Genomic DNA, 14,990 nt, shown 5'->3' with positions numbered 1-14,990 from the left:
CCTGGAGCCAGTCCCCCCAGATTCCCAAGTCCCCCTATCACCTGCCCCATCCCCAAGCACCCCACCCTGAGTTCTCCACAGTACCACTTCTCGAGAAGCCCCCCCTTGGACCTGCCCCCCCACCCCCATGTCTGGTGAACACAGAGCAGTTTTCCAGTTTCCAGAAAACACGGGGGGGGGGGCACAAGCACTGTCCTCTGGCCCCCATTCTGCTGCTGCCTCCCTCCCCTCTCCAGGCAGCCGGAAACTGGTGTGTGTGTGTGTGTGTGTAGGGCAACAAAGATACTGTTGCCCCCTCTCCCCCTGCTAAAAGCTGGGGCCACAGGGTCTTTCCCCACCCACGATCGCACCCGCTGCCAGCCCTGACCAAGGAAGGTCTGGGGCCAGACCTCGCGCGCCGCGAAGCCGTGCGCATTCACTCGAGTCAATGCGGTAGCGAGGATTCCTCCCAAGCCCTTCGCGAGGAAGTCTCCGGCGACGCGTGGAGGCAGTCGACAGCCTGCAGCCAGCCAGTCTGGGCTGCCCCCGATGAGCCGCCGGGGAACCCGGAGCGCGGTGGCCATCCTTGCCGAGGATCTCTGCCGGGCGGGCTTCCCTCTGAAGCCCCTCGTCGGGGGGGGAGGGCGGCTGGTGTGAACTCCCCCCCCCCCGCCCCAGCCCCACATTGCGGGCGGCTTTGGGAGCATGGGGTTCGAGCTGGACCGCTTCAGCGGGGAGGTGGACCCCGACTTCAAGTGCAACCTGTGCAACAAAGTCCTGGAGGACCCGCTGACCACCCCCTGCGGCCATGTGTTCTGCGCGGGCTGCGTGCTGCCCTGGGTGGTGCAGCAGGGCAGCTGCCCCGTGCGCTGCCGGCGCATCTCCACCAAGGAGCTCAACCACGTCCTGCCCCTCAAGAGCCTCATCCTCAAGCTGGACATCAAGTGCGAGCACCGCGCCCGGGGCTGCGGGCGGGTGGTGAAGCTGCAGCAGCTGGGCGCCCACGCCGAGCGGTGCGACTACTCGCCGGCCCGCTGCCGCCACCCGGGCTGCGGCGCGGTGCTGAACCTGCGCGACGTGGACGCCCACATGCGGGAGAGCTGCGAGGCCCGGCCGGGGGGCGTCTGCGAGCAGGGCTGCGGCTTGGTGCTGACCCACCGGGAGCAGCGCGCCGGCGGCCACTGCTGCCTGGAAGCCCTCCAGGGCCGCAACCGCTGCCTGCAGGCGAAGGTCGGCGGGCTGGAGAAGGAGCTGAAGAAGGAGGCGCTGCGGGCCGGCAAGCGGGAGAAGTCGCTGCTGGCCCAGCTCTCGGCCGTGCAGCTGGAGCTGCAGATGACAGCGCTGCGCTACCAGAAGAAGTTCACCGAGTACAGCGCCCGCCTCGACTCGCTCAGCCGCAGCCTGGCCGCGCCGCCCTGCCAGGTAAAGCGGCGCTGGGGTGCGGGGGCCCCGCTGGCTCGGCCGGGGAGTCGGCGCCTCCAGGGGCTCCTCTCTCTCTCTGCGCCGTGACCCCTCTCTTCCCCTCTTCCGTTTCCCCTTCCCCCTCTCTTTCCCCTCCGCGCCGACTTTCACCCCCATAGGGGGCTGATTTGGACTGGAGAGTGTGCCCCCCCCGCCCCACTGGGGAGGCGTCAGCTGGGCAGCTTGTTTTATCCTTCACCCTGGGGTTGAGCACAGCTTTGGGGCAGATACACTAGTGGGGGAAAAGTCCCTTGGGGGGGGAAGGATCCAAGTGCCAGTCTTCGGGGCTCCCGGGTGGGTGTGGAGGGGGGGTGTGTGAGTCTGGCACCCTGTTGAAAGCACTTTTCTTCTCTTTCCCCCTTGAGGCAGATCTGGTAAGTAATCAGGTTTTCTTTTTTTCTTTGAGACCTATTGCCTCTCCCCCTTCCTCACCCACCGCCTTGCCTGTCAGCTGCAGCCTCAGCCAGCTGGCAGGTCTGGGTGAAGGGCAAATATTTACAGCTTAGCTGCTCCCCACCAACTGAAGAAACAGGCCTTAGAGAAGAAAGAGGGAGTTATCAGAATCCAGGGGAAAATATATATATATAGTTCCCATGTTTCTCTCTCAAAAAGAGAAGGAGGACTTGTGGCACCTTAGAGACTAGCAAATTTATTTGAGCATAAACTTTTGTGAGAATGCATCCAGTGAAGTGAGCTGTAGCTCACGAAAGCTTATGCTCAAATAAATTTGTTAGTCTCTAAGGTGCCACAAGTCCTCCTTTAATTTTTGCGAATACAGACTAACACGGCTGCTACTCGGAAACGTGTTTATCTCTGCGATTTTGAAAAAGTGCTTCAAGTTCTTGTCATGGATTATGTTAAAGTGACACTCATTTCTGGGCCGTTCCCCACACCACATAGTTTGCGCGCAGTTTCTTTTTAAGCTCGTTTATTGTTTCCTACCATCTCTGTGTTTTATTATGTTAGGGTTTTGGGAGGTAAAGCTTTTCACTGAAACCTGGGGAATGATGGAGTTATGTGTGCTGTTTGATGTGTTTTGGGGAACTGACGTGTAGGGTGCTAGAGAGAGTCAGGAATGTTATGCTTGTCATTAAGTAATTGCTTTGATAAGTGAGCGTAACAACAACAAAAAAAGTAATTTGAAATATGATGTTGAGCTCTGCTCTTTAACTGCCAGTTTGTTTCTATGTATTTCTAATGGGACCAGCCCAGTAGTATCTGAAGATACTACAAGGATGATCATGTATCCAGGTCACAATCCCTTTTCTCATTCCACTTCCCGAAGAACCCTATAAACACCACAAATGGGAATTTCCGGACTCTCAATGATAGCGAATCACCAGAAGTCCACTTGCTGGGCATAACACTAAACAGAGTAATTTGCAAAAGACTTTTGGCGACCCAGCGCTTTCCAGATCCAGCATTCCATAATCTTAAATCATTCAGAATGGTTTTTCCATAATATGGTTTTCCACAGTATGGTGTCACTGGGATTAGCCCTTACACAACACAGACACACCTCAAATCAACTGCGCACAATCAGTAGCCGCGAGGAATGAACTTTCCATGATGTGAAGCCAAATACTGCGGACTTTCTACTGTATGTCCACGTACGGGCCATCGACTTTGAGCTTTCTTTTTTCTGAACCATCTATAATAGGGTTTTCAAAAGTTGGATTTACCTAATTTAAATTTATCTTGACTTTGAACTACCTGGAATGGGCTGCTGATAAAATCAAGATGACCAGAAGCAGATTCTTCAGGAAGCAGAGTTATACAGCACAGGGTTTCAGTGACCCCAAACTATTAATCAGAACAAATCTTCCACATGAGGGGAGCACCAAGAAGCCAATTAACTTCACGATGAAAGCACTGAGAACACATCTTGGGCTTTTCACAACTTACTACATCCACAGATGCAACAGCAAACTTATCAAGCTCTGTTCAGAGAGCTGCACTGACATCTTTGTTGCTGCTGCTAATGGTCAAACAGCAATGTAAACAAAACAAAACTTTTGTATAATCTTCTACCCCATTAGAAATTAATGGGAAGAAAAAAGATCACTGTTTGTCAGATGAAAACAACAACAACATCTCAATAGGGGAAGTGCTTTTTTAAGTCTGTAGATGGTATTTGAAGACAATGCAGGCTAATAACGAAATGAAACTAGTAAAAGAAATCACAGACCCCACACTCAGTGGATCCAAGTCAGATCAAAACTGCCTCTTTTTTAAAGCATTCTTTGAATTTACTCAACCATAACCCCTAACTCATAGATCTCTTCCCCCTCCCCCCATTTCTCTCATTCCGCACCTGACCCTGCTCCCTCCACTTATCTGGTCCCCCCTCTTGCTCTGCTCCCTCCACTCATCTGGTCCCCCCTCTTGCTCTGTAGTTGATGTGAAATCCTTCTCTACAGCTCCCACCATCTGGAATTGTCTTTTTGTATCTCTGTACCACATCAGCGTCATCTTAAATCTGATCCAAAACCACACCTTTGCTCCCTTATCGGTACTTCTTAATTTCTCTCACTCTGCTGATAACTTTGCTGTTGCATTATTTAGGGATGCAGTTTTATGAAAAGGTACTTGCGACGGGGCCTTTTGGGGTGTCACCTGATGTGCTGGTCAGCCTATTCTGCCAGCCTGGGTCCCCTTTACCTGGCCCTGCTGGGCTAGGTTTACAAGCCTCTTTCGGTCAAGCACACAGGCAGGGCCACACCCAACTGCACAGAGAGACAGAGATCCACTCTGGAAAGATTCAGCTCCAACACTCTGGTGTCCACTCCCTTATTTAAGGGGTACAAACCCAAAGGTTATATGAAATTCGCCCCCTCCCTCAATGTGGAGGGAGATATGCACAACTTCTCCACCCCCGCCCCCCCCGTTAGAAATTGCATAAACTGGGTTATATTGTAAACAAGATATAAGTTTATTAACTACCAAAGGTGGATTTTAAGTGAATATAAGAGATTACTAAGCAATTGAAACCAAACATGCAAGCTAAGCTCAATATACTTAAGAAACAGGTTACAAAATGTAATTTCTTACCCTAGATGTTATTTTAGCCAGGTTGCAAAGTTTCTGTGGTTCAGAGTTCCAGTTATATTTATTTTCAGGCCAGACCCCTGTCTCAGTCTGGTGGCTTTGGCAGTCTTTCTTCTGGGGCAGACAGTCCATGGAGAGGAGGAGTCTAGTTTGCCTTCCTTCCCACTCTTAAGTAGGATTTACATAAGGTGGGAATCCTTTGTTTCCCAAACTTGACTCCCCTTCCCTTCCAGTGGAAAGTTACAAGAAGTCCCAGGTAATATTTAGTATCAGGTGACAAGACCACCTGATGCTGTAGCATCACAGCGTCCATGAGTCAGTGGCAGTATGGACTGTCCACAGGAAGGCCAAACCTTTTCACAGTCCATTGTCCTTGCCGATGGGCCATCCGCCCTGTCTGGCTTTTCCATTGTTGTACCTGAAGTGTTAACAGTGGGCGTCACCCAGAGTATCATAATTGAAATACAGATATGTAGTCAATATTCCTAACTTCAGATACAGAAATGATACAGGCATACAAATTGGATAATCACATTCTGTAAATTATAACCTTTCCAATGATATCTTATAAGACCCATCTTGCATAAAATACATCTGTTATGTCATATTCATATCATAAGCGTATTTTCATAAAGAATATGGAGTGAAATGTCACAGTCCTGTTACAAATAGATGATAATGTCCACAGTGTGTAATTTCCAGCAATACTTTTATCAAATCTCTGGATGCAGCTGACTAACATGACTGGGTTCATTTTCAGCCCCGCTACAAAAAGGCTGTTATGCAGTTTTCTGAAGCAGTGCGTAACGTGCAGAAAGCCAAAAGGTGTTGTGTCACCACAAACTTGTGGTCTAGAGGTCAGTCAATTACATGTCTTTCACGGCATTTTGGGCAACTTTCCAATGTTAACAGTTTCAGTCTGCCCAGCGTCAAAACAAGTACAATCAGGAAACATGCTTCTTTGTGCACTAGAGATTTTTGAAAAAGACCATGTTGACAAGGTGATCACCTACTACAAGAGATGTTGCACCAATTTGGGATGTGGCTTGCTTCTAGATTTTTTTTTAGTCCTGGATTATTTATTCAGACAATGATGCCAGCATAATATGTGCAGCAGAGGATGGAGGCTATAAACACCAAGCAAGGCACATATATTTGACAGACACTTTCTGGTCCCAGAACACCTGGTTTAGGAGTATAGAATAATTGACTTCTTCATTTGATTCCAGGTTCAGAAATAGCTGTGCCCAGTCAAAATATGCATTGTCATTATCATTATTATTATTATTTATACTTCAAATGTTTGCTATAAACTGCTGTTGCTTGGTCAAGGTTATTACTCAAATAGAACGGTCATTAATGAACTGTGTTAATGTGTTTGCGCGCGTTATATTTATTCCATCTACTTATTTTACAATGGCCTGAGTTCTCTGTGCAGGTTAGGCAAAAATAAATGTTCTGGCTTTCCAGACTGAATTATCGCTCATCGGTAGAGATGTGGAACCACTCTAGATAGAAGAGATGCCTCTCTCCATTCTATTCAAAGTATGAATCAAGGGGGAAATTAAATGGTGGTTTGAGGATGCCCACAAGGACTTCTATACCAACTGACCATCATGATGGGTTTGCACTAAGGGATCAAAAACAGGCCAACTGTGCAAAGAATGATCCTTGTGCTGTGGAAGGGGTCTGAATAGAATGTCATACGGGCGGGGGCGTGGAGTGTGCACTGGGAACAGAGCCACTGAAGCTGCAATTATGTAGATCTAGTAGCTCAAAAACCTGCATGGGAGGAAATATGGCTGTGGACTGTCCATCCACTGAGGAAAAGGGAATTCCATCCCCCTTCATACATATAATCCCAGCAGAAATCTCTGCACAAAACCCAATTAATCAGGTGTTTTATTCTATTTTATTCAGGTTCTTATAATACCATCTGATCTACATAGTGTTTGAGCACCTTCCAGATGCGCATTAAGTTACATGACTTGCATGTGTTCTCCCTCCCCCCTCTCCTTTTTCGTCCTTGTGGAGAAAGTGTGAGCGTTTTTTTAAATATGTATTTATTTATTTCATGTCTGCTGTGCTGTGTGTTTTTATTATTGAAAACAAGGTCTAAGAAGTGTGCCTTGCATTTGGAGAGGCCGGCAATGAGGATTGAGGTGGCGAGAGGCGAGGGCTTTTGTGTGCGTGTGTATTTGAAGGGGAGGTGGTGATGTTTCACCCAAAATGAATATTTCATCTGATAAAGAAAGTCAGTCTGAATACATCAAAGTCTGAATACATCTAAAAGGAAAACCTCAGGCTATTTAAACTGTGCTTGGTCCTCACTGAAACATACCATCATTCAAACCTATTGATAAGGTTGGTCGCATTCTGCCCTTGCATATAGGCACATGGTTTATGTTGAAGCCGTTGGGAAGAAATGAGCAAGGATGAATTAACACGGTGTTTTTGGAGCTGGGTCCTAGGCCACGGAACCCCCTGCGAACCAGAGGCTGTGCTGAAGTTTGACCTCCTTCAGAGCCCAGCGTAAAAGCCACACGCTAACAGAAACACAGAGGGTTATATTTTTAAAATGTACGAGTAGCCAATATCCAGAAAGATGAGAACAGAGGTCCCTTATGTTAACTCCTATGCCCTTTTTATTTTACTGGATTCAAACCTGCATTGATACTGCAGTGAGAGGGAGTCCATAGGTAGGTAAAATGGATATGTGACAGATCCTCAGCGTAGATCCAGTCAAATCAATGAAGTTGTCAGTTTGCACTAGTGGAGGATCTGGTCCATAGTGCTGGGGTCTTTATGAAGGCAGTATCCTCCAGAATTTTAATTTTATAAAAGGCAACCAAACTGCTGAAAACTACAGTTGAACCTCAGAGTTACGAACACCGAAGTTACAAACTGACCAGTCAACCACACACCTCCTTTGGAACTGGAAGTACGCAATCAGGCAGCAGCAGAGACAAAGCAAAAGCAAAAACAGGACAGTACTGTGTTAAATGTAAACTACTAAAGAATAAAGGGAAAGCAGTATTTTTCTTCTGCATAGTAAAGTTTCAAAGCTGTATTAAGTCCATGTTCAGTTGTAAACTTTTGAAAGAACCATAATGTTTTGTTCAGTTACGAACATTTCAGAGTTACGAACAACCTCCATTCCCGAGATGCTCATAACTCTGAGGTTCTGCTGTAAAAGCAGATTATTTTTCTGAGAATATGTCCCTGACTGTACAATTTGGCATAGTTTTGTTAGCCTGTATTCCTCTATCAGGAGGAGTAGAGTTTCTCTCGTTGGTAAGAAATGTCTTAGCTACAGTATCACTAGAGAAATGAGGAAGCTTCTAGTATATAGAATAGAATGCAGGAGACAGTTTATTAGCTCCAAAATATTCAGGTGGGAGGTACAGTAATTTCCAGAATTATGTTTAAGAGCTTTACACAGGGCTTGTCTACACCACGCAGCTTTTAGTGACAAGGCCGGGTGGACACAGCCTTGTCGCTAAACGTCAGCATGTGTAAATGCTTTGTTGACACTTTGGTGCTTTTGCTGACAAAATACTTCCAGCCCCACAAGTGGCGTTAGCTTTGTCAGCAGGAGCGCGCTCCTGCCGACAAAGCCACGTTTACACTGCCACTTGTGTTGGCAAAACTTTTGTCTTTCGCGGGGGGACTTTTTTAAGTACCCGTGAAAGACAAAAGTTTTGTCGACAACTTCACAGTGTAGACAAGCCCTCAGGTGTAGGAATACAGCATGCCAGGAACCATCAGGTTTGCTGCAGAACCAGATGATATGGGCAGGGCTGGGATGCTGGCCATTACACCTCCAGTCATGTCACTGTATAATGTTTGGTTCACTGGAACATAAGACATTTCAGGGAAGAAGAGAGTCACCAAGTCCTACAAGAATCATTCTCTTTATGGCTTCATTAATGTACATAAAAAGATTTTTAAAGCCCCGCCCCAGATATGAATCTGCAAAAGTAACAAAATATAAAAGCACCACACTGCAAGGTCCCTTGTGCCTACGTATTTTAGCACATATGGTCGAATAATCACTTTGCATTGCCATATGCAATTCTTTACTATAATCCTACTCTGCTGCAGTAAAAATGGTGGACAAAATATGCAAAGCCATTAGAGCTGGTCAACAGTTCAACAACTCCTTACATCCAAAGTTATACACACAAGAAGACAGAAATATTTGGAACATATTTTAAGAATGAAGCCAGAGAATGTGCCACGGCAGGCGTGCTATTGGGCAGCTGGAAGAAAACACCAAAGGGGTACGCTGCCGAAGTCCCTCTGTCAAACATGACTGAGAGAGGGAAAATTTATGGGACACAGCAATGAGGACATGCAAAGAGCAGCCTTGAGTGACAACAGGGATGGCAGACCTTGTAAGTGACGTCTGATGGTGCAGGAAGAATTCAGATTCATATTGGAATTGGTTGGAGTTATTTAAAAATTATCAAGGATATTTTTCATGACAAAGTTGGAAAAAATTCATTTTTTTTTAAACAATTTTTCAGCTTGCTCCAAAATACTCCTGCATGCTTAGCTCAAACTGTAGATGGAGAAGGGGGGGGGGAAGGGGAAGAGAAAAATAACAGTGGACACCTTTCTCCTTGGTATTAAAAGTATAATGTCCACCCCAAAATCAGGAGTTGTAATGAAAGTACTTAATTCAGTTTTAATTACAGCAACCATTCTGAGAGCAGTATGGGCATTGTTTCTTGATTGACCTTGTCGATTTCCCTCCATAAAGTAGTATAAAAGAAAGGAGGGGTAAACTGCTTTTGTGACAATGGCATACCTGTCTTTCAAATATTGAACTTACCAGACCTTAAAAGTGGTCTCACAGGACTGGAAAATTTTCTCCTTGAAATATTATCTGATGTCTGGGTTTGAAGATTTCTAGGAAAACACCTAGTGTTTCATTCCTCCCTGCAAGCCTGATTCTGATTAATGCTGCATATGTGCAAATCCACTTTTAATCAATGGGAGCTGTGAATGCTCAATACCTCCTGGGATCAGGTCTCAATCTACTTATGTGATTTGCAGGAAAGAAAATGAGCACATACAACTGAGGAACATTATAGGCCAAATTCTCAGCGGGTGTATGTTGATGCAGTTCCACTAACGGGGTGCTATTGGGCAGCTGCAGGAAAACACCAAAGGGGTACGCTGCTGGAGTCCCTTTGTCACATTGCTGAGTTAGTGGAGCTCTGTCAGTTTACAGCAACCGAAAATTTGGCCCCGATGCTTTTTTCCCTGCAAGAGTGATTCAGCGATATCGGATTGCTTTGACATTTAGACATTTGATTGACCACTTCAGATTGATATGTGAAAATAAAAATACACAAACTAAAAACATCTGCATTGAGTTGCTAAGTAACTGTTGTAATTTATGTCGTTAATTGGTTATGAAAACCAGACTTGTAAGGTAACTTCCTCAAATTCTTATGTGTTCATAACTTTTTCATCTTTTAGTTAAAGCAAGAAATCTACAGGTAGCAATGTTCAAGTTCTGATAAGAACTTATCTATACTTAGACACGCACCATATCACTCTGAATATCTGCACAGTCTCATCTCTGAAACCCTTAAGAAAGACAAGTGGGGGGCTTCCCCCCTCCATACCCCTAAGGTGCTATTATTAACTGCTACTTGGCTGAGACTGAAATTAGTGGATTCTGAAGGTTCAGATTTGTCATTATCAGTGTAGGCATCTAATTTTGCCTTCCATATAATTTGACACAACTAAGAGATATCACAATGCTTCAACTTCTCCTTGGAAAGGATGTTATTATATAAGCCAATGACATTCCTATGTTTGGGAGCAACCTTGGGACACAGGACAGGACAACAGATCATGTTAAAATGGAGTATCTCCTTCACCTCTTCTCTGTTGCACATTCTACATAAAATATATCTATTATTCCTACCGGTCTAATCAGAGACATGCTACTGTACGGTTTTCTATTTTGGGAGTTGGAATTCTCAGTGAAGGACGTTTTCTATTATTATCACTGTCAAGCCTTTATAGATAGGATCTGAAATAATTAGAATCTCAGAGGAATTACTCTCTGTAATACTCACTTTGAACAACCGTTAGGAGTCTGGTGCTTTTTCTCAGTTCTACCTGCTATAGTCACAAGAGACTTGCTGTTTCATAACACTTCATGTCTGCTGTTGCTTTGGATCACTCATAGTTCAGGACAACATAATGTAATGAGCAAGACAAAGAGTGGCAACATAAAAATGCCGTCCCAAGAATCAATCACAAAAGAATCCGAGGGGGCAGGTATCAGACGATAGGTGACCCTGAAGATTTTTACATACCACACACCAAATCTGATCACATCAGATAGCTATAATTACTACATAGCATATGGACATTTTTTTTATTCCATTAGGCTATGGCTGTGGACCTGAGCCACATTACACAGCAAAGGGTTCTCATTGCTCTAGCTTGCAAAATAAAATGATGCATACATCTTAAATTCTGGATTTTCAAAAGAGCTCAGCACTCAGCAGTTCCTATTGAGAACAATGGAATAGATGGAATGTGGGAACAATGGGAGTGCTGGGTCTTGAGCACTCTGGAAAATCTGGCCATAAACAGCTTCCCCTGGAATTCATCAGCAAACTAAATATTTAGATGGAAGCATGACTCATCTTAGCATCTGCCTATATGCACATGTTTTGAATGCTTTTACCTGTTCTTCCTAGGGTGAAGAGACTAAAGCACTGACTCTTGTCCTTCATCGTGACTCTGGCTCTCTTGGATTTAATATTATTGGTGGCCGGCCATGTATGGTACGTTAAAATGTGTTTGCCTTTTCTTGTTAGGGAGAGCGTGCAGATCAATGTTTGGAGAAAGAAATGCTGCTGACTACATATTTGGCTCTGTAGGAGATGGTTTCAATGTATACATGCCTTATATTCAAACTGACATGGAGTGTCTCCTTTTTCCCCATATCACTGTTTTTCATCCATGATCACAGCTAGTTACACTTAAGTGATGTGGATATGCTGTCACATCTGGATTTCATAAACAATGCTGAAGCGCATAAGGCCCATTCCTGCAGACCACACTCTTGTATTCCCATGAGTTCAGTGCTGACAGGATTGGGTCCTTTAACAACTTGTTTCAAACTACATTTGCCGTTGGAGCTTCAGAAATTTACCATCCTTTCCATCAGACACTAAACAGCCCACTGTACTGCTGAAAGGATATAATTTAAACAACCCACAGTCTGCTCAGTCCTGAACTCCTTGATGTCAGTGGAAGGTTTGCCTGTGCAAGTGACCAGGACTTAACTTCTTACAGGAACGCTTATTACTGTTTTTTCCCCCTTGATGTTGACCAGCTGGATCCAACATCATGTGACCTGAATTAGGTCAGGTGGTGGATTTTAATTTGTCCTGTTAGTTCAGAAAGGAAACAGCTTAACTTTGATAGAACAGCTTCTTTGCCTCTCAGTAATGTAACAGAAATTTGGGCTTGTTCTTGGCAGATTAAGGTTGCGGTTTCCGCTCAAACCCCCACCCTTAACAAATTTTAACTACACTTCTGCATCATCAGTCTATGCTGTTAGCACTTATGGGAGCTGATTGCGCAGGCCCACTGGGACATAAAGAATAGCTTGTTAGTTTTATTTCATTTTCCATTGCAGTTTCCGATTGGATAGAAAAAAGTAACTCTTTGTTCTCTTGCGTTATATACTTATTACACAAATTAATGATGGAGGGGATCAGCACCTCTCAGGAATTGGCTTTAGGTAACTATCAGTGTAAAGTGAGATAACAAATAGAAGCCTGATTTTGGTTGCATTTTTAAGTGGAAGTTGTCGGTATTCAGCACTTAAGGATCTAGCCCATAGTAACTAATTACTTTAGGTTGGCACGGAGCGTTTTGTAGCTCACGTGCTGCATCATTGACAAGGTTCAGCCTTAGACAAATTAAAGCTGGTATAAGAACTAGTATAAGGTACAATGATATATTTTTCTTTTCATCCCTAAAGGACAATCAAGATGGCTCATCTAGTGAAGGAATTTTCATATCGAAAATAATTGACAGTGGGCCTGCTGCCAAAGAAGGAGGGCTGCAGATTCACGACAGGATTATTGAGGTATGTGAACACGCTGTCCAGTCTTTTTTAATAGGCCAAGTTCCATCTCATGTCTTCTGTAAGGCATAATGTGGGGTATGGAATTGGGAGAGATGTAGTATGATAAATGTTGTCTAGAAGAGATATCTGCTAAAATGTGTTTGACTAGAGTCAATGCTGACCTTCCTGGCTTTACGTAGAGCTCTTATCTAAATATAGAAACCAGATTATGGATGGTATGTACATGGCCTGGCTTTTTGAGGAGTTAGCATCTATTTGGTATGCTGCAGTTATTTCTTTTTAAAGCTATTGGAGACTTGTAAGTTATTTAGTTAAAACCACATGTGGAATATCTATTGTATAAACTGTAACTTTATTTAGCTTCGTTTCTAAGACATTTCACGGGTAGCAAGATGTTTTGAACAGATAGAAGACAAAAGTTTCTGTTCCAGAATTTTGGTACAGATGGTTATAAACTTGCCTAAGTAATTTCTCTAATGTTATTCTGGACTCCTAATATTATTCAGACTGCAAGTCTGAATTTCATCTCATTTTCCTAAAGTCTTGACCTCACTAAAATATCCTTCCTGTTAAAGAGTTGGTTGCTTGAAATGTTTTTCATAAGTTGCAGTGAGTGATTTTTTTGGAGGGGGGGGGGGGGGTAACAGGGTTAGATTTCATGAAACAGAAAGCAATTTATTGAGAGTCAGATCTGAGCATTTTACAGTTAAAAATGTGTCCTTACTGTCTTTTTATTTTCATATGAGGAGGAAAGTTTAAGAGTCTATTGTTCAAAAAGATAAGTACAGCTTTAGTTGCCAAGGATATCATGGAACAGTCAGTTTCTCTAAGTAATGGAATTCCATTGCTCTTATGTTTTGCAAATGAGCAATAAACAGCTGTTAAGGATTTTCTATTGGCAAAGGACAATGTGTATTTGCTGTTTTCTGCACTGTTATGGTAAATTGCATTCGCAATTTAGGGAGTATAAAATATTAATTAATATACTATAATATGGAGGAGAAGAACAGAATCACAGTAGCATCGTCATTAAAAGATAAGAACTTAGTTGTGGAGTGGTTTAGAAGTGCTACCCCTGATTTAAGTTACGCTTATGATGTAACCACAAAGTGTCTGCAAAACTCTGAGAAGGACTCCATATAAATCTTCTCTGTATAGAATCTCTCCTGAAAAACAAAATATAATTGTAAAGTTAGGATTTTTTAATAATATGACATTTTTAATAACCCTATCTGTAGGTAAGTCTGTCTTAAATACAGTAGAACCTCAGAGTTATGAACACCAGAGTTACAAAGTGACCGGTTAACTACACATCTCGTTTGGAATCAGAAGTATGCAATCAGGCAGTGGGGCAGGGTGGAGGGGGAGAAGCAAAGAGTGTACAGTACAGTACTGTGTTAAATGTAAACTACTAAAAAAAAAAAACGGAAAGTTTAAAAAAAAAAGATTTGGCAAAGTAAGGAAACTCTTTCTGTGCTTGTTTTGTTTAAATTAAGATGTAATAGTAAAGTTTCAAACCTGTATTAAATCAGTGTTCGGTTGTAAACTTTTGAAAGAAAAACCATAACATTTTGTCCAGCGTTCCAAACGTTTCAGAGTTCCGAACAACCTCCACTCCCGAGGTGTTTGTAACTCTGAGGTTCTACTGTACACAGTTACACACAAACTTTGTTAAAGGAGTGTAAAGGTTTCAAAATCAATTACTCAGGAGTCAAGAAACGCCAACATTAATGTGGTGTATGCAACCTTAATTCAGCCTCTTTGTGCATATGAATTATGATATAAAATTTAATTACATGAGCACATAGATTTTTTTTTTCCATAGAACCCTTGCCTCATTCATTGCACGGCGTCCTCTCCTGGAGGGCAGAGGAGTATGGCTACTCCAGGGAAGGAGCCCTGGTCACCCCACACACATGGTTGTGTGCTGGAGCAGCTGCTTAGGTGCATAAGGGGAGTAAGCTGCTCCACAGAAGGGATGAAGCAACTGACTTCCTACCTAGAACAAGGGAAGAGCAGGAGACTCTCTCTGGTCTGCTCCTGGGGCACTGCATCTGTGTGTCACCCCTTCCATAGGGCAGACTGTAAAAGCACCACTTAGCCCTACAGTGTACCAGCTGTGCTGACAACAGGACACCTGAATTACTAATTCATGTGCCCTTAAGTGTCTGCACTCCTCTAGGCAAAATTTAGCACACAGTTTCCAAAGCATTGACATTGCTTTGTGTTCATACAGCAAAATGGTCCCTGTGCTTTATCATCTTTGCTTCCTGTGAGTGTTCAACCTAAACAAATGTTTGACGCTTCAAAGCTAAGATACATGCTTTCTGTGTAAGCTATGTTTCGTACGTTGTGATAGCCCTAATAC

General features: G+C 43.8%; 1 protein-coding gene across 1 annotated transcript in view; it reads left to right on the top strand.

Annotated features, from left to right (window-relative positions):
• The first annotated feature begins 248 nt into the window (after nt 1–248).
• PDZRN3 (PDZ domain containing ring finger 3) overlaps nt 249–14,990 on the top strand; it is a 198,240-nt gene continuing 183,498 nt past the window's right edge. The window contains exons 1-3 of the mRNA XM_037904855.2: nt 249–1,401; nt 11,220–11,306; nt 12,515–12,622. Of these exons, the coding sequence (XP_037760783.1) occupies nt 685–1,401; nt 11,220–11,306; nt 12,515–12,622 (912 nt within the window). The 5' untranslated portion in view covers nt 249–684. The remainder of the gene's footprint in view (nt 1,402–11,219; nt 11,307–12,514; nt 12,623–14,990) is intronic.

Source organism: Chelonia mydas, chromosome 7, assembly GCF_015237465.2.
Source record: "Chelonia mydas isolate rCheMyd1 chromosome 7, rCheMyd1.pri.v2, whole genome shotgun sequence".
NCBI classification, from domain to species: domain Eukaryota; kingdom Metazoa; phylum Chordata; order Testudines; family Cheloniidae; genus Chelonia; species Chelonia mydas.
The sequence above is the reverse complement of the archived record's forward strand: the minus strand, read 5'-3'. Positions and strand labels throughout refer to the sequence as shown.